The sequence below is a fragment of the Phocoena phocoena genome, chromosome 21 (assembly GCF_963924675.1).
Source record: "Phocoena phocoena chromosome 21, mPhoPho1.1, whole genome shotgun sequence".
In the NCBI taxonomy this organism is placed as follows: domain Eukaryota; kingdom Metazoa; phylum Chordata; class Mammalia; order Artiodactyla; family Phocoenidae; genus Phocoena; species Phocoena phocoena.
This window is the reverse complement of record NC_089239.1, coordinates 22,112,958-22,136,292: the sequence shown is the minus strand read 5'-3', so window position 1 is coordinate 22,136,292 and position 23,335 is coordinate 22,112,958. Positions and strand designations below refer to the sequence as shown.

Here is a 23,335-nt window from a genome sequence, read left to right as displayed (position 1 = left end):
GCTCATTAGAACGAATCCTACCTTCCTAGGCCTCTGAGGAGGTAACACTATATAAATGGAAACTGTGATTGCAGAAGAGCAGGGCATCTACAATTGGCCCCTTACTTACGACCCACTCTGTAACCCCCGAACAGCTGAGTTTCATTTCTCTGCTATTCTAGGCATCAGTAAGTCCATCAGACTTCCCTTGTTTTCTTTTTAAATGGTGAGACTCAAGTTAGCCTGGAATTAATGATTAACAGCTGCTATTTGAAAGTGTGGTTAAGTGCAGCTTTGGCCAGCAGGCATCCCAATTGTGAGTTTGACCAACTGCTAAGGCACATGGGCAAATTCAAGTTCTCTAAGCTTCTCTGTATGTCACTTGTTTGAATGCATAGTAAAATAAGAGAGAAAAAATTAATGTATTCAAAAAGCAAGCACCTCTACCAAGGTATGTGTTTGATATGCAAAGATTTTCAGGACTTTCACAGGCATGCTGTACAAAGAGACGATGTTACATCACACTGGGAACCAGTAAAAGTAAATATTAAAGTTAAGTGAACATTACCTGCAAAATCTCATTTAGAGGAGGATGAAAACCATTTTGGAAAAAGAAAGACATTCTTATTAAGAATTGCAGCAAACAAGGAGTTTCAGGTATGATTTCAAAAATTATTTAAGATTTCCCTCAAGCAATTATTCCTTGAAGTGCCTTTTTCTATTGTACCATGGGGTTTTAAATTTTTTTTACAATAGACAATGATTGATTTTTAAAATGTGTCTGATTTAACATTTTGGAGGTTTTTAGTTAATAACCATAAGCAATGTGGGAGGAGGTGCAGAATGGAAGAAGAGTAATAGTTTGTACTCAATAGCAAGTATTTTACAAATTAAAAAGATTTTCAAGAGTAATATGAACAAATCAGAAGACTTGATTTGTCTCACAGCAGGTTTTTCATAGAGCTGTCAGTTCAGGGCTTTGTGGGGATAAGTACATGTATGAGTGACCAAGACAACCTAGGAATAGATTTGTAACATAATTTTTAAATTAGAAAATTTTGTTAGTAAAAAATCATTTATAGCTTCTTTGACAGATTTAGAAAAGAAACCTCAAAGATGGAAAGAAAGGAAATGAATTGAAAGAGAAGAAAGAAATGGAAAAATTGGGATGGGGAGAGAGTCAGATGATGGCAGTGAGAAATGTCTGATTAATAGTGAGCTGGAGGCCGAGGAGAGGGAGGGAAGGGAGGAAAGTGAGAGGACCCTTCCCTTTTAGCCCTTGGTCCTTCCCAACCATGAACGTGTTGGCCACTGCACATACGACCATGCTGAGGAACGCTCTAGGCTTGGGGAAAGATAAAATTCAGCTTACGAGAGGAGCTCTGTGAACACTACTGAATTAACTACTCCTCTCCCTCCGTATTTCTCGTAAACTCTGATATCAGTAAATTAACTATAAATTCACATTTTGTGTTCTAAACACATGTACATTTTTCTTTTTGTAGGATGACTTTATTATATCAAATGGTACATTTCATTTTATTTGCCTCAGTTTCTGGTGGTAAGTAGAGTTTTATCTTTAGTATGGACTGGGAATAGCTTGGTTCCCTGACTTGTGATGAGAAAACAGAAGGGTATAAGCCCAGAGAGGAAAATCACACTATTGTTCAAAGCAGGGAAGGAAACTGAGGTAAAGGAATTGTTCATGATACTAAGAATCTATGTCTATCTATATCCATATCTATACTATGTTTATGTCTAAATCTATATCACACATTTAACTGATATTTAAGACCAATATTAAAAAGCAGAAATCTTGACTTGCCTCACTGATTAGTCAATTTTCCATAAAGCAGTCAGTTCAATGCAACACACGCACACGCACACACACACACACACACACACACACACACACACACACATACAGAGGCAATTTTGGACTGAAAAATGTCCCCCAAAATTGCAAATATCCCTACATAGTTTATGCATTTCAATAATTTAATCACTGTTGTGAATTCTCCACTCTACATCATGTCCACTAAGTTTGTTTATAAATTACTTAACCAATATTCAGAAGGACATATCAGTTCAAGTATTTTTAGCCCTTATATTTATTCTTTATTTAAAATGAAAGTTTAAGCATTCCTTTTAAAAAAAGCCTTACATATATTACATTTAATTTCTGCTACTCTTGCTAGCATTTAATGCACAGTAAGCTTTTTTTCTGGCATATGTGGAAAATGGTAAATCTAGGTAGAGATTTAAAATAAAACACTACAGTTCATAATTTCATTTTTCTTTGTGACAAGATTCTTACCCAGGTTATTATATTCCTTCATTGTCATCATTATGAAATAGTATTGTTATTTAATTGATAGGTCAGTAGTAACTCAATGGACATATTTTGAACATTGGACCCAAGAACTGCATCTCTACATATATACATCCTTTACATATGTGTATGGAACATTTACAAAAATTGACCACATAAAAGGCCCTAAAGCAAGTCTCAACAAATTTTAAAGGATTAAAACTCTACAGAGCATGATATCCAATCACAATAGAATTGAGATAAAATGTAAGAAAAGACAACTGGAAAATCACAAATGTTTCAAAATTAAATAATACCCTTTTAAATAAATATCAGTCAAAGAAGAGATCACAATGGAGATTAGAAAGTGTATTGAACTGAATAATAATGAAAATATGGCTTATCAAAACTTTGGGACATAGCTAAATTGGTGCTGAAATCAAGTGTGTACACTTACATGCATATATTAGAATAGGGAAACTGTAAAAATTAATGATGTAAGAATCCAGTTTAAGAAGATGGAAAGAGAATAGCAAATTAAATGCAAAAAAACTAGAAAGAAGAAAAAAATAAAACAGCAGAAATTAAGTAATTGAAAAACAAACATATATTAGGGAAGCTTAACTAAGTCACAGTCTCCAAAGCATTTTGTAAGGCCAGTGTGATCTTGATACCAAAACATGACAAGGACATTGAGACAGGGATATTATGACATTTTGACAAATCATAGGCCTTTTTTCCTTGTGAATGTAGATGCAATTATCAGAAACAAAAGAATTACCAAACATCACCCAGCAGTATGTTAAAAGAAACCCAAAAAGGATGATTACATTGTGACAGGTTTGGGTTTATTCCGGGAACGAAAAATTAGTTTAGTGTTCAAAAATCAATGGATGGGGACTCCCCTGGTGGCTCAGGGGTTGGGAATCCGCCTGCCAATGCAGGGGACACGGGTTCAAGCCCTGGTCCGGGAAGATCCCACATGCCGCGGAGCAGCTGAGCCCGTGTGCCACAACTACTGAGCCCGCGTGCCCCAACTACTGAAGCCCACACGCTTAGAGCCCGTGCTCTGCAACAAGACAAACCACCACACAGTAAGAAATCCGCGCACTTCAACAAGGAGTAGCCCCCGCTAGCCGCAACTAGAGGAAGCCCTCACCCAGCAACGAAAACCCACCGCAGCCAAAAATAAATAAATAAATTTATTTAAAAAAAAAAAAAATCAATGGATGAACCACTTCTGGGTATACATCCAAAAGAAATGAAAGCAGAGTCTCAAAAAGATATATTCATAGCAGCATTATTCACAATAGCCAAACAGTGGAAGCAACCCAAGTATCCGTCAACAAATGAGTAAACAAAATGTGGTATGCACGCATTAATAATGAAATATTATTCAGCCTTGAAAAGGAAGGAAATTCTGACACATACCACAAAATGGATGAACTCTGAGGATATTATGCTAAATGAAATAAGCCAGTCACAAAACAACAAATACTGGATGATTCTACTTATGTAAGTTATCTAGAGTAGTCAATTTCATAGAGAGAGAAAGTAGTATGGTGGTTGCCAGGGTTTGAGGGGAGGAGGGATGGGCAGTGTTTAATGGATGTAGACTTTCAGTTGGGGAAGATGAAAATGTTCTGGAGACATATATGTTACTACAATAAAAAATAATAATTTAAAATACATGCAGAAAAAATATATAATAAAATTCCACTTATGATAAAAATTCTTAGCAAACTGGAATTAAAAGGGAAGTTCCCTCTTCTGTTAAAGGATCTCTTTAAAGAAACAAACAGACAAAAGTCTAAACCAAAAATCTTCACGAAAGCTAATAATAGTGAAATACTGAGTTTTTCCTAGGAATTGATAATAAGACAAGAATACTCACTATTAATTACCTTAAACATTATACTGGCCTAGTCACCGCAATAAGAAAAGAAAAGAAGTAAAAGGTAAAGGACGAGAAAGAAACTCTCATTGTCCATGGATGATATTATTGTGTCCCTCAAAAAGTCCAAAATAACCAACATATAAATTAGTTGAGCCAATAAATTATATGAGCAAGAATTCTGGAATACAAAGTCCATATGCAAAAACAGGCACTTTCTAGTTCACCAAAAACAGATTAACCAGTTTTTACTGGCACTAAGAAGCTGTGTTTGGATTTTGAAAATCAATCTGCCTTGTAAATTTAAATGATCCAATTAGTAGGTGGTATATTTTAAGAAATACAGCACCTATATTAAACATGTAAAATCTGTTTAATTTACCAAATAAGTAATAAGCTTCTTAAAAGTAACATTTTAATATAGCATGCTTGCTTTGCACTAAAAGGTGGGATTTCCTTGGTCAATGGGACTATTTCGAGGTGCGAATAGACCCTCTATTAATGGAGGCTGCCATACAGCTTCCTTAGAAGCAACACAGAGCCTGGGGAGAGGAGGAAGATTCTGTTCACCCTCAGGTCATTCTCAGGGAGCTGCCAATTTTGGAGAAAATCATGTTATATACAGAGGTTATTATAGATGGGTAATACAGAAGGCATATGGGGTGGATTTTTGAGGAGAGCTGTGGCAGGATCCTTGACTCTCTTCTCCCATGTATCCCTTGGCAGTTTAGTGAACTGGACTCCATCCTCAGAATAATGTTTTAAAGAAATAGTGAAAATACATAGGATTACCAAACAAATAAACTATATTTAAGTATAGTTAGTTAAACTGTAAAAAAAAAATTTATATAGAAATAGATGTGCTTCTTATTAACACTTTATGTAGTAAGATTTAGTGGTGGGTCTAAAACTGCATAGTAATTACCATCAAACTAGGAATGAGTGATAATGATATTTTGAGATAACTGCAACTATAGTGTTTTTAAATCTGCGATTTTTATTATGACAAAGGCACAGATACTGTGAACCCTAATGCATTTTTTTCTTACATTAATAATGGAAAGATATGCCGTATTTTAGTTAGAAGCTGGGGAAAATAAAAATGAAAATTTCCCCCATTTAAGTCCATGGACTGTATAATCCTATAAGCCTTAGTGATAATTTCTACTGTTTTTTACCTATATACTTTCCCACATATTTATTGGTATGTTGGTTATTACTACAATAGAAATTTGTTATTTTTAATTTTATTTATTTTTGCTACAATAAATTTAAGTGATGTTTTATTCTGTCCAAATATTTTATTTTTGTTATATATATTTATATATTTGTTTTTATATTAAGAAAACAGGGTTATATTGTAGTATTTGTCAATAAAAATATACCAAAATTAAAAACTACAACACTTTTATTCAGTGACTAAGTAATAATGACCTAGAACTCCACAATCTGGAATATTCAATATCTCTTTCTAGAAACAGAAGCAAATTTTAATTTTATGCAATTTAGCTTTGTTTGTATTTTTAACTTACTTATGGTTTCAGTGGAAGGGGATTCAATAATTTTTCCAAGAGTCTTTTTCCTGTTCCTGTCTATTTATTTATTTGTTTGGTTTTTATTTTTCTTCCAGTTTTATTAAGGTATAGTAGACATACAGCACTGTATAAGTTTAAGGTGTACAGCATGATGATTTGACATACATACATTGTGAAATGATGACCACAGTAAGTTCAGTGAACGTCCATCACCTCATAGAGATACATTAAAGAAACTGAAAAAAATGTTTTCTTATGATGCAAACTCTTAGGATTTCCTCTCTTAACAACTTTCATATGTAACGTACAGCAGTGGTAATTATACTTATGCTGTACATTATGTCCCTAGTACTTATTTATCTTAAAACTTGAAGTTTGTACCTTTTGACTTTCTTTATCCAATTCCCCTCTTCTCCAATGTCTGCCTCTGGTAACCACAAATCTGATCTCTTTCTAAATGAATTTGTTTGTTTGTTTTTGAAGTATAATTGACCCACAAGACCATATTAGTTCTTAAAAAACAAAACAAATGAACAAACATAACGAAACAGAAACAGTCATAGAAAAACAATAAACAGGTAGTTGCCAGAGGGGAGGGGGATGGGGGAGGAGAGAAACAGGTGAGGGAGATTAAGAGATGCAAACTTCCAGTTGCAAAATAAATGAGTCACAGGTATGAAATGTACAGTGTGGGGAATATAGTCAATAACTATGTAATATCTTTGTATGCTGACAGATGGTAACTAGACTTGTCATGATGATTACTTTGAAATGTACAGAAATATCCAATCACTATGTTGTGGGACAGGAACTAACATAGTGTTGTAGGTCAATTAAACTGGTCCATTTAGGAAATAAAACAAAAATAAACAAATGGGGCCTAATGAAACTTAAAAGCTTTTGCACAGCAAAGGAAACCATAAACAAGACGAAAAGACAACCCTCAGAATGGGAGAAAATATTTGCAAATGAAGCAACGGACAAAGGATTAATCTCCAAAATTTACAGGCAGCTCATGCAGCTCAATATCAAAAAAACAAACAACCCAGTCCAAAAATGGGCAGCAGAAAAAAAAAAATGGGCAAAACACCTAAATAGACATTTCTCCAAAGAAGATATACAGAGTGCCAACAAACACATGAAAGGATGCTCAACATCACTAACCATTAGAGAAATGCAAATCAAAACTACAATGAGGTATCACCTCACACCAGTCAGAATGGCCATCATCAAAGAATCTACAAACAATAAATGCTGGAGAGGGTGTGGAGAAAAGGGAACCCTCTTGCACCGTTGGTGGGAATGTAAATTGATACAGCCACTATGGAGAACAGTATGGAGGTTCCTTAAAAAACTAAACATAGAGCTACCATATGACCTAGCAATCCCACTACTGGGCATATACCCTGAGCAAACCATCATTCAAAAAGACTCATGTACCACAATGGTCACTACAGCTCTATTTACAATAGTCAGGACATGGAAGCAACCTAATTGCCCATTGACAGATGAATGGATAAAGAAGATGTGGCACATATATACAATGGAATATTACTCAGCCGTAAAAAGAAATGAAATTGAGTTATTTGTAGTGAGATGGGTGGACCTAGAGCTTGAGTTATTTGTAGTGAGGTGGGTGGACCTAGAGCCTGTCATACAGAGTGAAGTAAGTCAGAAAGAGAAAAACAAACACCATATGGTAACACATATATATGGAATCTAAAAAAAAAAAAGGTTATGAAGAACCTAGGGGCAGGACGGGAATAAAGATGCAGACCTACTAGAGAATGGACTTGAGGACACAGGGAGTGGGAAGGGTAAGCTGGGACAAAGTGAGAGAGTGGCATGGACATATATACACTACCAAATGTAAAATAGACAGCTAGTGGGAAGCAGCCGCATAGCACCGGGAGATCAGCTCGGTGCTTTGTGACCATCTAGAGGGGTGTGATAGGGAGGGTGGGAGGGAGGGAGATGCAAGAGGGAGGAGATATGGGGATATATGTATATGTATAGCTGATTCACTTTGTTATAAAGCAGAAACTAACGCACAAAAACAACAAGAACAAAACACACACACACAAAACAAATCAAAAAAACTGGTCCCTTTAACATAGTGAGGTGATGTAGTACATTATCACATCCAGGGCCATTGGATGCCACCCGAAGATGATCAGTGTGGAGCCTTTGTTTCCTATAAACATGGAGTTTAGACACGGAGCGGTGCTGGGGAAAGGGAAAAGCAGAGGTCGTTCTAGACCTGTGAGCATTTTTGCCAGTGAAGATCTGAGAAATGAATCAATTGCTCACAAGGCACCCACGTCTCCAAGACAATCATTCAGAAGCACCATTCCATTGAGGCACACGTGCCATTTAGTGATTTTCTTTTCTATCTGGGGCTGCTTATCCAATAAACTAAAAGCTTTTATTGCCCTGATTTCCATGTTCAGGCATATTTCCTGTTAAGTAGCCCTACTTCACTTGCCTTTGTGAGATTATTACCTGATTGGGTATGTGCTCACTAAAATCCCAAATAACACGTGTCATGTATTATAACACAGAGTGTGTGACCAAGCTGTTCCAAGATGCCTACTTTAAAGGAGGAGACATTACTGTTGTTTTCACACCAAATGCCAAGCACTGCCAAATAGTCTGCACCCACCATCCAAGGTGTTTGCTCTTCACTTTTATGGCTGAATCATCATCTGAAGATCCTACCAAGTGGTAAATGTTTGCTTTTCTACAGAGAGGAAATAGATTTTATACGACAGACGGACAGACAGACAATTACCAACAATAAATTGCCGTCTACCATTTTATAAAATTTAATGTTAACAACTGGAAAATGTATTTTCCTTCCATTGAAATTTTAAATATTACAGCAAAAACGGTAGTGTTTAGGCAGGTCAGGAGGAACAGACATGCCCCTCAGTGTGGTTTCTTGTGGTCTCAATATTAATGATACTTTCTCTCTGATTTCTTTCTACTTTAATGCCAATTAATCATTTTGTTCTTTGCTTTTCAACTGATTATTGATATTTGATATGATTTAAACTGGTACTTTTCCCTCAATTATTTTATTAGAAAAAAATTCATTATTTATAAAGGTAATTTGAAAGACTAGTACAATGATTTCCTATCTCCCCCAAGAATTTTTGCCATTTTTGTCTTCCCTATTATATATGTGTAGATGTCCAACCATTTGAAATAATTTGAAACCATCATAACACTTCACCCCTAAATATTTCAACATATATTATCTTACACAAAAAACATTAAAAATTAATAAGAATCCCTTTATATCATCTCAATTGTCCCCCAAGTGTAATTTATAGCAATTAACCAGAATCTTATTAAGATTTGCAAATAGCATCTGGTGGTTTTGTCGCTATAGTCGTATTCTTAAAAATTTTAGGACATTCCATCCATCATTTTTGTTTCCATATTGAGCTTGAAAATTTAATGATAAAGCTTTACTGCAGAATGAAATTATTAACATCTTTGTGCATTATTACTGCATTCATAGTATTTACATAGTGCCCTGAACTTATAAAATTTACTATTCTAGAATCTAGACTGGCAAACTTCTTCTTAACAGGCAGAGAGTAAATATTTCAGGCTTTGTGGGTCCAGAGGCAAAATCAAGGGTATTATATAAATACTTACACAATGATTTCAAATGTAATCATTAAAAAGCATAGAAACCCTTCTTAGCTCATTAACTGTACAGAAACAGGCAGAGAGCTGCATTTAACCAACAGGCCATAGTTCACCCACTCCTGTTTCCAGTTAGGAAGGAGCATTACATGTGATCTTTTCAATGTCGGGATGTTGGAATGGAAAACAAGCTCACAGTCTTGCTAAGAATATATTTGTTTTGGCATGAGATAGAGAAGTTTGTTTCCTTCTCTTTGACTTTCTGTGTGCTAACTTTTAAGACCCATTATTTTAAAACATAGATTTTCACCCAGTAATGTTATTTTTTTAAAAAACAGGTTTACTTGCATCCTGAAAGACAGTGTTGCAGAAACACTGCCGATGGTCAATATGACGGGAGCAATTTCTGGATATTCTTCCAAGCAATGCTCAGACCAAATAAGTGGTAAGATGTCTCGCTAGAATTGATATATACTAGTTATTGTGATGTGTACGTGCAGTTATATCAGGTATGTTTTTGTGGCTATGAAATAAAACCCTGCTATATGGAAACGAGGTCTCCTAATGAAGTTCTTTCCTCATAGAGGAAAAACTAGCATACATGCGTGTCCCCCCTACCCCATTATAGTTCATTAAAATTTATCTCATAGGACGTATCTAACTACACCAGTTCATCATTCACTTATTTTCTTTCTCCTTCTCAGCTTAAAGTTTTATATGAAAGTCCTTATTAAATATATTAATTCAAATCAAAGGAAGCAACCATAAAGGTTAAGATGACCCTTGTCCATTAAGTGAGATATACCAGATACTTGAATAGGTTAATTAGTGAATCAATCCATCAGTGGAGTTAAGGAGACAAGAGACGTCAGTTCATAAAGCTGAAGCAGAAATGTACAAGTCTAATATTGCTGCAGTGCAAAAAGGACACTGACATTCTCTTACCGTTTCCATGTGAGAGTAGGAGTTGAGCAGATTAAAATAAAACTAGACGCCTTCTGAGGAAGTCAGGGAAAGAACTGAAAGAGCAAAATCTGGAGGGACGGTTGCTAAGATAGAATTATCAGATGCCCCCAGAGACTGGAAGATAACCGTATTTTCTGATTTTATTTCCAGCTTGCAACAAAGATATTTATGTGGACCTATATATGAAGGGCCTGAACCATAACAGCTCTATTACCAAGAGTGCTCAGGAATGCCAAGAGAGGTGTACGAATGACAGGCACTGTCACTTTTTTACATTTGCCACAGAGCACTTTCCAAGCATAAAGTATCGGTGAGTGAGCTGTGGACTGAGCCCAAGGACATTAGATTATCCAATAGAAAACAAAATGGGATTCTTTTTTTTTTCCTTCAGCTTGTAGGGGTTAAAAATTTATTTTTGACCCCCACAAGACAATTCTATAAGTACTCCCAGTTTTCTTGATGGAAAATGCATTTAAAGTCCAACTTGGATGCATTTCATTTTGTAGTACGGAGTCTGTCTTTCAATGATGCTTTTAAAAAATGTTTAATACATCTCCTAGCTAATTTGAAGAGTCCTACATTTTTAAAGTGGCAATTTTGAAACAATTACAGTGGTCTGACAGTTCCATTCTCAGCCTAAAGGATGCTACAGTATGAAGCTATAGAATCAAAATGAAAAAGCTACTCAGATATCCTTCCAAATAACAGTTCCCCACCTGAGACAAAGTAACTGAAACCCATGTGAAGTATTTTAAAACTTGCCCCCTACTGGATTTAGAAATATTCCAGGTATAAACCTCCTGTGTAAGAATATAAAAGGATCTGATCTGTAATTGATTAATCTCTTTTCTCTTAAAAAATATTTTTAGGGAAAAATATCATTAACTTTTTTATTTAGAAATATTTGAGATGTTCTGGATTTGTATAGGAAACTACACTTATCTGAAATCCAACAATGAAAGAAAAGTTCAAATGACTGGTATTTGGATTTTAACATTCTGCTCTACACATTCACAAAAAAGGAGATGAGTGGCAATAAAGCGTCAAAGATTTGTTTGAAGAAAAGCAATGATAACACAGAATGAAACCCTCAAATTAATAATTAAGTTTTCATGGCTTTTCTTTAGCTCAGCTCAAACTACACCTTTTTACATATTTTATGTCTAAGACTCAATGCAGCATGAACAGCGAGCCAGGAAGTCGTGAGTTGCTACGTATTATAAAAAAGTTAAAATGCTAAAATTGAGAAGAGCTTGATAAGTCATCAATTCTTACACCTCTACTCTTCATGTCACCACCCATCTAAAGCGGCCATTTTACTGATGAAAAAATAAAGTTGACAAAACTCACAGGACCACCAGCTCTTGGCAGAACTGGGACCCAAACTAGCTGTCCAATCTCTCAAATCAATACCTTTCAGAGCAATTCTTTAGCTATCATGCCCAGGCTGTCTCTAAATGTGCGTTTCTTATTATCTTATGTTTTTCCATATTTGCATTTGGAGGGATAAAATATTTGTCCATTTTGGTCTTTATTTAGTAACATTTGTCTGTTGAAGTACACCCAAACGGGGATGCCAACCAACATAACAAAGCTCAGTGAAGTGGTGTCTGGATTTTCACTGAAGCCCTGTGCGCTTTCTAATCTGGGTAACTATTATTTTCTTAATGAGGTAGTTTAGCCATTAAATAGTAGGTACTGATTATGTGTACGATGGGCATAACTTAGGATACCAATTTGTGCTTACTGATGAAATGGACCCAATGATCTTTCATCTTCTTCATGAGAAAAAGTTCATTATGTTCTATATGATTAAAGCTTATATTTGAATTTAAAGCTTAAAACAATCACTTCAGTTATCCTAATTTTTAAAAATGTAAAAGATCTTGGGATAAACTAACTTTTAAAAATTACTAAGACCTTGTTTCTTTAGTGCAATTTTAGGTTCTCAGCAAAATTGAGGGGAAGGGATAGAGATTTCCCATATACTCCCTGCCCAGACACATGCACAGCGTCCCCTATTACCAACGACCCTCGCCGGATGGTACATTGGTTACAAGTGACGAACCTACACCGACACACGTATAGTCACCCGAAGTCCACAGTTTACATTACGATTCACTCTTGGAGTTGTACATTGTATGGGTCTGAACAAATATGTAATGGCATGTTTCCATCATTAGAGTATCATTCAGAGTACTTTTCACTGCCTTAAAATTCCTCTGTGTTCTGCCTATTCATCCCTCCCTCATCCCCCAACAAACTTGTTATATGGAATTTACGAATACCATGAGTGGGATTTTACCTTTACCGATGCTGCTGGTGAACTGACTTTCTAAATATGGTTTCTTCTGTTGCACAGCTTGTATTAGGGACATTTTCCCTAGAACGATGTTTGCAGACAGTAACATTGACAGTGTCATGGCTCCAGATGCTTTTGTCTGTCGCAGCATTTGTACTCACCATCCCAGTTGTTTGTTCTTTACCTTCTTTTCTCAAGAATGGCCAACAATATCTGAAAGGTAAGGAGTTAAGATTGTGTCATGTGTTATCTTTTCAAACAGTTGATGAAAAGCCACCATTAAAAACTCTGAGCAGGGGCTTCCCCGGTGGCACAGTGGTTGAGAGTCTGCCTGCCGATGCAGGGGACACGGGTTCGTGGCCCGGTCCGGGAGGATCCCACATGCCGCGGCGCGGCTGGGCCTGTGAGCCATGGCCGCTGAGCCTGCGCGCCCGGAGCCTGTGCTCCACCACGGGAGAGGCCACAACAGTGAGAGGCCTGCGTACAGCAAAAAAACAAACTGCGCAACTACAAATTTTATCTAAATGTCTGTCAAGGATACATAAAAGTTGCAAAGAAGAATTCCTAGTTCCTCTTTCTTTCCATTCCCCACCTATTGACTGCAAATCTGGTGTTACCCAGGACTCTCGCTTTTCCTTATGTTAGGGAGGTCTCTGCCTTCAGAGAGTTGCTAGTTCTGAAAGGAATGACGAAAATAAGGATGGTGATCTTAGTTCAGTGCCTGGTTAAAATAACTGAACCTGGAGCAGAAAGAACTGGAAACATCAGTGACTTGTCAAATCCAAAGTGGAGAGGGGTGGAGTGATGGCCTTCATCAACAGAAGCGTGGGTAACAGTGCAGGGAGATTTGAGAATTTCCCTACTGCTTCCCTACTGATGGGTATTAACATTGGAAACCACAAAAAAGCACAGGAAATTGCTATGATCATCAAAGGGATGTTTGCTGGGGTTGCTGCTCCTCACTAACAAAATTCACTAAAAAATAGAAGAAGAAATCTTAAGATTATTTGCTTAAAAATCTAGATCGTATGTATTATCTTAATCTGAATTCTCAGAGCCCTTGTTATTTGCTTGACATTGCTGTTCATTGTTGGGGAGAGTGTCCCCCAGAGCCATCCAGCCACAGTAAGCCCTTGAGTTCCTGTTTATCAAGCAAGAATGGTTTTTTATCAAGTGAGGATATAATTCCGGAAGTACAATGCTAGGTTTGTCACATGAGAATATATCTGTTACTTTCATTTTCTCAACATGGTTCTAAATGCGGGGATACCATTAGTCAACTCAATAGATTAAAACCCCTGCCCTACTTGGACCAGAGTGGAAGTAAAAGAGAAGTGATTAGATTGGGATATATGGTCAATGTAGAGCCAGTAAGATTTGCTGATGGATTGAATGCCAGCTGTGAAGTAAAGAGTCAATGATAGCTCCAAGATTTTTGGTCCAAGAAAATTGGAAGGATGGCAATGCCAGTGAAGAGATGGGGGAAGATTTCTTACAGAGATGATTTCAAGAGGCAAGAGGTGCCTGGTAGCCATCCAGAGAGAAATATTGAATTGGTGGTTAGAAAGGGAAGTCTGGGATTTAACAAGGGAGGTTTACGCCCTAGATCTGTGTTAGGTGTCACCAGGATACAGCTGGTAATTAATGCCATTGAAACTGATGAGGTCACCAAAAAATTGAGTGCAGTCAGAGAAAGAGATGAGGTCAAAGATTGAGCCTTGAGGCATTGTAAACTTCAGAACTTAGAAAGATGTTTTTGTAATGTGTTATTTTGTCTTAATCACTGCTCTTTTTTTTATTCCTTTTATAAAATTCCCAATCAATACCTATAAGAGGAGCAACACATTTAATCCTCATTACAAGGTGAGAGAGGAACATGGGTGCTACAAGCCAAGACTTGGTTTCTTAAATATACGTTAATGAATATTAAATAAAACTAAATACCCATTTCCTCAGCTGTATTAGCCACATTTCAAGGATAAAGCATATGGCTGGCTAGTGGCTCTTGTATTGGCTGGCACAGACATTGAATATTTACGTCATTGCAGAAAATTATGTTCGACAGCACAGCTCCAGACTGTGATTTTGTGCTAATTAGGAAAAGCTACTTCCTCCCAGAAAGATGCTGCCTGGGTATGGAGTCTGTGGTGGATTTTGCTTATCCCTGTCTACGCCTACAGCAACTCTGGGTAGCAGATTTGTAGGTAGCATGAAAATTCTTGAATCGTTGAGATAGTCTAGGAGAGTTGAGAGAAAGGAAATAAAAAAGGAAGGTACTAGGAACAGTGATGTTGAATAGAGCAAGCTTAGAAAATTTGGAGGCAGTTTGGTAAATTTGTCTACAACCTATGGATCATGGAGTCTGAGTCAGTGATTTATGAATATAGTACTTTCAAAATGGGAACAACTTCCCTATTAAATGCCAACAGGAGCTGACTTCTATATGTGCTGTGAAAATGTCTTCTTCTTTGATATGTTTTACATGATATCTCTATATTTCCCTTTTTTACTGTTAGAAATCTGTGTCTACTTAAAACGTCTACAAGTGGGTTGCCAAGCGCACGCATTAGAAAGAACAAAGCTCTTTCTGGTTTTAGTCTACAAAACTGCCGGCACAGTGTCCCAGGTAAATGAAAGCTCTTCCTTCTGATTGACAATCAACAAATGTGTGCTAGGGTTTCACGTCTCATATCTGATACGTGCTTTGCTGTCTAGTGTTCTGCCATTCTTCATTCTACCGTGACACTGATTTCTTGGGAGAAGAACTGGACATTGTTGACGTGGACGGGCACGAAGCCTGCCAGAAAACATGTACCAACAGCATCCGCTGTCAATTTTTTACCTATTCTCCATCTCAAGAACCTTCCAACGGAGGGAAGTAAGACGTATGATGAGTTCCACAGATGCTCCTGCCCCATCTAGCTGCAGGGAGGAATTATGTTTATACCATTTTGTTTCCAACCTGCAGGGGTAAATGCTACTTAAAACTTTCTGCAAATGGATCTCCAACTAAAATACTTCATGGGAGAGGAAACATCTCTGGATATACGTTAAGGTTATGTAAAATGGATAATGGTGAGTTTAATATCACTTGAAAAAATACATCCCCTGTATACTGAGTATGTCATGACTAAGAGAGTCAGCAGTAGCTACAGAGGGGAGAAAATTAGTAAAGTAATGAACTTAGATGCAATTTTCTGTTATTTTCACTGCTATCACTCAGGCTGACCTGTTTTAAAGGTAAATATTGGGCTTTGACTAAACTCTGTGTTGCATGGCATTAACTGAATGTGTGTTATAATTTGATACATTTGTATAACCAGTATTTCCTGGTGAGACTCTGGCTCAGCCAAAATTTTTATGTCTGATTGTTGTTATCAAGGTCAATAATCTTTCTTATTATCCTTTATAATAGAAATATCAACCAGCATCTTGGTTAATCAGATTAGTCATTTTCTTTCTATTGGCTATTACTTGATCTTTAATTCAAACACAGTCATCATATGTTTGGAAAATTATGTATCTGTGCAAGAAATACTCAAGTGGCTCCTTCTCCAGGGCCTTTAGATTTCCTGCAAGTGTTCTGCATATTTATGAATATTAGCAAAAGTTACAGTAAAACCTTATTAATTTGTAACAATGAGTATAATAGGGTGGAAATAAAAAGACTGTCTATATTAAACAAGACCTATAATAACATAAAAATTATAATACACATCAGATCAGCAGTGCTTCCATTCCAGTAGCCAATTTCTGAGCATAGAAACAAAAGATGGTTTGTAGGCAAACAACACTGTGTAAGAGATGAAACAGGAAAGAGCCTGATACACACATTCCTCTCTAAATTATTGTAATAACCTATTATGACTTTAATGTTCATTGACTTACATACACTACATGTTTTTAGACTTTTACTGCTTACTGCCCAATATTATAATGCAGTATAAATTAAGTTGCAACTGAGATTTAATGAGTGAAATGGAAGTGATAATTATGCTTTGTCGTAGATTTCAAAGTATGAAAATCTTCCGTGTCAGAAATATTGGCTCTACTGAGAGGTGAATAAATCCTTAACTTCTGAGAACTTGTTTTGTATAATGGAACATACAATATGACTGTATACTGTGTCCAATGCTAGCATCCTAGCTGGGAAATTCTGCCTTTCTAGGGCTTAGAGGGGCTCTGATGGGAATCTGGATGGCTCTAGCTTCTTTAAAAAGACAGCAAATTGAGTTGTATCTCATACATTCTCTGTTTTTCTTAACAATAAACTTACCTAAGATAAGAAGGAGTATTTACAATCATTCTGTTGTCTTGGTTCTACCAAGCAATAGAAAGGATGCAGCAAATTTTGCTGTTAGTGATGTTGACATAGTTTAAAAAAGGGAACCAGCACTTATACCTTTAATTGCAGAATTCATTCTCTACCCTCCTTCCTGCTCTTTTCTAATGAATCTAGGGACTCTGGTCTCTAGAGGTTACAGAATAAATCAGGGGTAGATTGATAGCTAAAGCAGAAAATATAAGATAAAGGAAAATAAAATCTTATGTCTTTTTAGTGCATCTTCTGAAATAAGTGAAACTAGATAATTAGGTTTGGCTGCATTATATTAGATGAAATAATACCCTAAAATGAGAGGGAATATCTAACTGAGATGTTTATCATATCTTGTACTATCATTTGTCTACACTATAACTTAACTTTGTGAAGATACAGAGCAATTGCCATTCAAAGAAACATCTCTTAACACAAAATGTAAGGCTAAAAACAAATATTTAAAGCATTTTTTTGAACTGAGAAACCAAATAGAACGAACACCAAGACCTATAACTCATCTTAATAAGGTCTTTATTTAGTTGTTCTTAATATATTTTAGTTACTGATCTATTAATTTTCTAAGGCAAGAAAAAAAACAGAAGGGTGAGTTTGAATCAAAGTCCTTGGAAACATCAAAGGTTGAGCAGAAAACCCCAGTCTGTCAACAAGACCAAAGGGCAGACGCAGCTCACAAACAGAAGAGCAGCCAGGTCTGGGTGTGGGTAGATCAGGAGTGACTGGGACCAAAGGGCAGCTGGAATGGAAGGGGATGGGGAGGAATTGGACAAAGGCCACAAACTGAGTGGACGGTGCTGAACTTTTCTTTGTAACAGTAGTTCTTAAACGTTAGTGAGGCTGATTAAAACTCAGATGACTAGGGTCCACTGTCAGAGTTTCTGATTCACTAGGTCTGAGGTGGCTCTCACGAATTTGCATTTCTAACAAATTCTCAGGTGATGCCATTGGTCGGGGGCCACATCTGACAACCATTGCTTTAAGAGAACCATTGAGGTTAGCATTTGATGGAGGGTAAGACTGCCTTGCCGCCCCAGATGAGGCATTACCTGGGGGCATGCGATTACAAGGTGACTCATCATTCAGTTTCTATATGCATGTTGTGCTTTGCCAACTTGATTCTAAAGTGTCTTCAAGTCAAGGTCATGGTAAATTATTGAATCCAGGGAAGGTTTTTTTCCCTGTGTGCCTGAAGGAACATTACTGTTGGAAAATGAAGATGTAGGAACCAACTCACTGCAATCCTTCTGTTGTAGCATGTACAACGAAAATCAAGCCCAGAATTGTTGGAGGAACCAAGTCTGTTCTTGGAGAGTGGCCATGGCAGATAACTTTGTACATCACATCACCCACCCAGAGACACCTGTGTGGAGGCTCCATCATCGGAAACCAGTGGATATTAACAGCTGCTCATTGTTTCAGCGAGTCAGTACCACTGCTGTTTTCACTCGTTCACCATACTCACACGTATATTAAATGTATCCCTAGTATTTTAGGACAATTTTAAAGATTTAAAGATTTAAAGTATTTTAGGACAAATTTAAAGATTGATTAAATTATCCTATTTGCTAAATTAATTTTCTGTCTTTAGTGATAAAAAGCAAAAAGGAAGAGCCACTCATGATCTACCAGCATCAGAACAGGTGCAGGAACATGGCTGTTTGACTTCATAATATTCCACTTTTCCAGTTAAATGTATACTCATCCCCAGGGGAGTCCTGGTTATTTCCTATTAAGAGCGTATCATCTTCTGTGCACTGTCTGGGCATTGGGTCCAGAACTAAACTCGGAGACAATTTCCTGCTCCCTGAATCTAATTTCCCGTTTATTTCCCCTCTTCTTCTCCCTTCCCCTCCCCCTCCCCCTCCTCCGTCTTCTCCTCCTCCCTTGTCCTCAATCTCTCCCTTCCTTTTTCTTCTCCTTCTCCCTCTCCTTCTTCTCCTCTTCCTCTTCTTCCTCTGCTTCTTTCTCTCTCTCTCCTCTCTCGTTCTCCCTCCATCTCTCTCTCTTTCTCTCCCACTGTGTTTCTAGACCCATAAGGAAGAGTTTATTGTACATCATCAAACTGGATTCCCGGGGCTTCCCTGGTGGCGCAGTCGTTGGGAGTCCGCCTGCCGATGCAGGGGACGTGGGTTCGTGCCCCGGTCTGGGAGGATCCCACATGCCGCGGAGCGGCTGGGCCCGTGAGCCATGGCCTCTGAGCCTGCGCGTCCGGAGTCTGTGCTCCGCAACGGGAGAGGCCACAGCAGTGAGAGGCCCACGTACCGAAAAAAAAAAAAAACAAACAAAAACCAAAAACAAAAACTGGATTCCCTACTTAAGTCAATTTCAATACTGGTAAACTTAACAGCTCCATCGGGAGAGCATTCAGAGTATATGTAACCCAGGGAATTTTAGCTGGCCAAACTTCCTCTTTGCACCTCAGTATCTTCTGGGTTGTTTCCAGACACAGTTTTGTGTTTTTGTTTATTTTATCAGTATGCAACTTACTCATATTATTACTCAAAGATTCATTTGAGGTCAACAGTCTCTTTTACCCTTTACATATGGGAAAATGGAGTACCAGAAAGTCCAAGAGAATTTCTCAGGGTCACAGCCAACGACCCCAGCAATGAAACTAAAACCCAGAACTTTTTTTCTTTTATGTGTGTGTGTGTGTGAGTGTGTGTTGAAAGGCAGAAAAAGTATTCATTGATTTTTGTGTGTTTAACATAAGGCAAATGATAGCCCAGGACATTCCATATAGGAGGACTATGTGACTGAAAAATCTTAGCATAAAATCACTTCTTTCCACTTAAAAGCCCACCGTTGGCAGAAAATAGTACCTAGTTAGTAACAGTCAGTTACATAGCACTGTACCTCAATGCTTGGGAATTATTCGGTAAAGGAATTTTCTTTTCCTCGACTGCTTACTCCTTAGGGTAGAGTCACCTAAAGCTTTGCGTGTCTATAGTGGCATTTTAAACCAAGAAGAAATAAAAGAGGATACATCTTTCTTTGGGGTTCAAGAAATAATAATTCATGATCAGTATGAAATGGCAGAAAGTGGATATGATATCGCCTTGTTGAAACTGGAAATGACAATGAATTACACAGGTATGGAAAATTTTAAACAGAAAGCTGTCTACAGTGACTACATGGAGACGATGTTTCACGCTCCCAGATTCACGGCCAGACCCTGGCAATCTCTCCATGTGTTATTACCATGAAAGGGGGAGGGGATGCCGAGCTAGTCTTAAGACTGTTGTGCTTTCCTGACGACTGCATCTTATTTTGGGGTGTGGGTGAAATGGTAGGTTGTCCCCAGGCTTCTTCAGATGCACAGAGTGACATAACTTGATAATATACTGGAATATTAAAGAGGATTTTTATCTGCTTTTTAAGGAAGAAAGGATTGTGGGTCCGAATGATGAAGCAATTTCTACAGGGTCACAGACCTCGCGAGAGTGACGGAGTTAGTGGAGAGGGCTGTGGCTTGTCTCTCTCGTTCTCTCATCCTGGGATGTGTGACAGATAACGCTGAACACGAGGGATGAAAATGTATGACGAGGAGGCAAAAAAAAGAATATAATAAACAGGGAACACACGAAATAATGGAATGTGAAGGAAGTTTTTCCTGGGAAAGAAGATGTATTTTGTTTCTGATCATTAAACTGTGATTTTTAAAATTTAGATTCTCAACGACCCATCTGCCTACCTTCCAAAGGAGATAGAAATGTGACGTATACTGAGTGCTGGGTGACTGGATGGGGGTACCAAAAATTAAGAGGTAAGAAATGATGTTTCTCTGTGTGCTCCAGCTCGAGATACAGAACACAATTTAGTCGTAAGCTTTTCCGCTATATCAATTCATACAGCTAAAATGAGAGTAAAATAATAACATTATTCAATTGCAGAAAACATATTAATAAAGATGGAAAGACAAAAATCACTCAAGTGAAGACAACACCTCGTCTGTTTGACTGGAAATTTTAAATATGACAATCTCTTAAAGAAATTGTTTTTAATGCAGTTTAATTCAAAATCTAGCACTTTTCAGTAAATGTCTTAGCCTGTTATCCAATTATTTTCTCTGGGAAGTAATTCCAGTTAGAGCCGTGATTAATTTTGGACTTAATTAACATTAACAAAACGGTACTCACAATAGTGAGAATAATATCTTCTCCATACTCTGTAATTATATAAGATCTATGAAGCAAACCTAATATTTTTTTCCTTCTAGATTTTTAGATAGGTATGGTTTTGATTTTAAATACATATATTTAAATTTGTATATGTATTATATATATGTGGTTGTTCCATTAACAAACTAAACATTTTTTTCAGACAAAATACTAAATACTCTCCAGAAAGCCCGGGTACCCTTGGTGACAAATGAAGAATGCCAGGCAGGATACAGAGGGCATAAAATAACTAATAAGATGGTCTGTGCAGGCTACAAAGAAGGAGGGAAGGATGCCTGCAAGGTAACAGTGTTCTCAGCCAATTGAATATACTCACATTAAAATGTTTTATGCATTTTTAAAGCAGTCTTCTGCCAATGAGCGGGGAACACAGTGGATTTGTTTTCCTTACCCTGAAATCTGATAGACTGAGGGAAAAACAAGAAATCCAGTTCTTTGAAGTTTATTAAAGGGCCAAGACAGAATTCTAGGTGAAATCACTCTGATGAAAGTGTATTTAAGATGAGAAGTATCTGAACTGATCTGCGTGCCTTTTCTTTTCTCCATGTGTCGTAGGGAGATTCGGGGGGCCCCCTGTCTTGTAAGCACAACGAGGTCTGGCACTTGGTAGGCATCACGAGCTGGGGCGAAGGCTGCGGCCAAAGGGAGCGGCCAGGTGTTTACACCAACGTGGTCGAGTACGTGGACTGGATTTTGGAGAAAACGCAAAGCAGCTTGAAAGAGTCCCCAGATGCCATTTGGCTCCCTGAAGGGTAAGCCAGGTTATTCCCTGGAAGAGGGTTTGGATTTCACCCAGGAAGACACTGCACCATCATTTTCCTCCACAGGCTACAATTCTGAGACTGTAACAGATTGAAGGGGCTTGGTATTGGTAAAAACACACCAAAACTGTCATTCTCAAAACCCCCAGTTCCGCCATCATCAGAGGGCGATCAGCACCCAGGCTCTTGCTTGCTGGTTGCACCTTTCCTGAGCCAAACGAATACTATAAGATTAAGATATTTGAAGATGAAAACATACCCAGATAGACCAGAAAAGAATCAGGTAGTGGCACCAAAGGATCGGGGAGAACTGCTCAAAGAAACCACTGTAAAAAGATTTGTTAAATGAAAAATGAGAACTGGAGAAAATGGAAACAAGGGCAGTCACCATCAAATCGCAAGACTCTGGGCTCTGCGTACACACACACATCTCTTTTGTAAAGAAAGAACTTGACTGAATTTGATGGCACGTTTTCAGAATAATCAAGAATTCCTGTCATGTCATTTTTTAGTATTTTTTAAGTTAGTCTGGGTAGAGACAAGCTATGAGTGAGTGTGAATGTGGGTTCCAGAATTTCTGTATAGGAAAGGATTAAAAGCAGCAATTCACCTGGAAGTGGGAACTTAGGGGACGAATCTTAAAGGTGTTCTTGCCTAGAAAACTATTTGTGCGTGGATTTCATATTTATTTGCATAGTTTTGGGTAGGGGAGGGCTGATGAAGATGAGGGGCTAAGCTAAAGACCTCCTAAGATAAGCTGCCTCTGTGAGTGTGGGTTTACAAGTCTACGTTTAGAGATGATAAATGCATTGACAGAAATCAAAATAAAATACATCCATACTACGGGGAAAACAATTTGGGAATAAATGGATGGTTACAGTAACGTCTTCAGCATCTTGAAAGTATTCTCAGTACTGGGGTGTTCCCTGTAAATATTTACCTGGTTATTTTGCTGATATAGTTTAATAATCTAGAATTTTCGCTGTCTCCACCAGTTTTCAATCCGTGTCAACAACTTATGTCAATATTCAATCCAATATGTGCAGTCTTTCTTGAACAGACTGAGCTGGTGGGATACAGTAGTGAGCCAATAAATAGATCCCTACCTTCCTGAACCTTCCGGTCTAGCTAGCAGGAGCCACAAAAATAAAATAATTACACATGTATAAAATATATAATTGTAAATGGAAATGAGAGGGAAGCACAGGGTTCTACAAGAAGTTAAGGAAGAAGAGAGTTTAGGGAAGGTTCAAAGGCTGGGATAAAAAGGAATTTGTCTGAGGAAGAAACAATGAAAAAAAAGCAAGCAAACAAACAAAACCCCCCAATCAAACAACTGGAATGGCATTAAGGCCTGAGCTACTGTCCTACCTCATCAAAGACTCAGGGAAACTCTGATCCATTCTGATGAAG

General features: G+C 37.5%; 1 protein-coding gene across 1 annotated transcript; it reads left to right on the top strand.

The window, feature by feature from the left end:
* The first annotated feature begins 342 nt into the window (after positions 1 to 342).
* Positions 343 to 22,538, top strand: LOC136141689 (coagulation factor XI). Its single transcript, XM_065899793.1, has 15 exons — positions 343 to 636; positions 1,485 to 1,540; positions 8,281 to 8,443; positions 9,715 to 9,821; positions 10,493 to 10,652; positions 11,882 to 11,991; positions 12,705 to 12,864; positions 15,161 to 15,270; positions 15,360 to 15,522; positions 15,613 to 15,719; positions 18,234 to 18,402; positions 19,898 to 20,073; positions 20,651 to 20,746; positions 21,304 to 21,443; positions 21,717 to 22,538. The coding sequence occupies exons 2-15, from the start codon at positions 1,486 to 1,488 to the stop codon at positions 21,915 to 21,917; spliced, it is 1,917 nt and encodes a 638-aa protein (XP_065755865.1). The 5' UTR covers positions 343 to 636; position 1,485; the 3' UTR covers positions 21,918 to 22,538.
* The last annotated feature ends 797 nt before the right edge of the window (positions 22,539 to 23,335 follow it).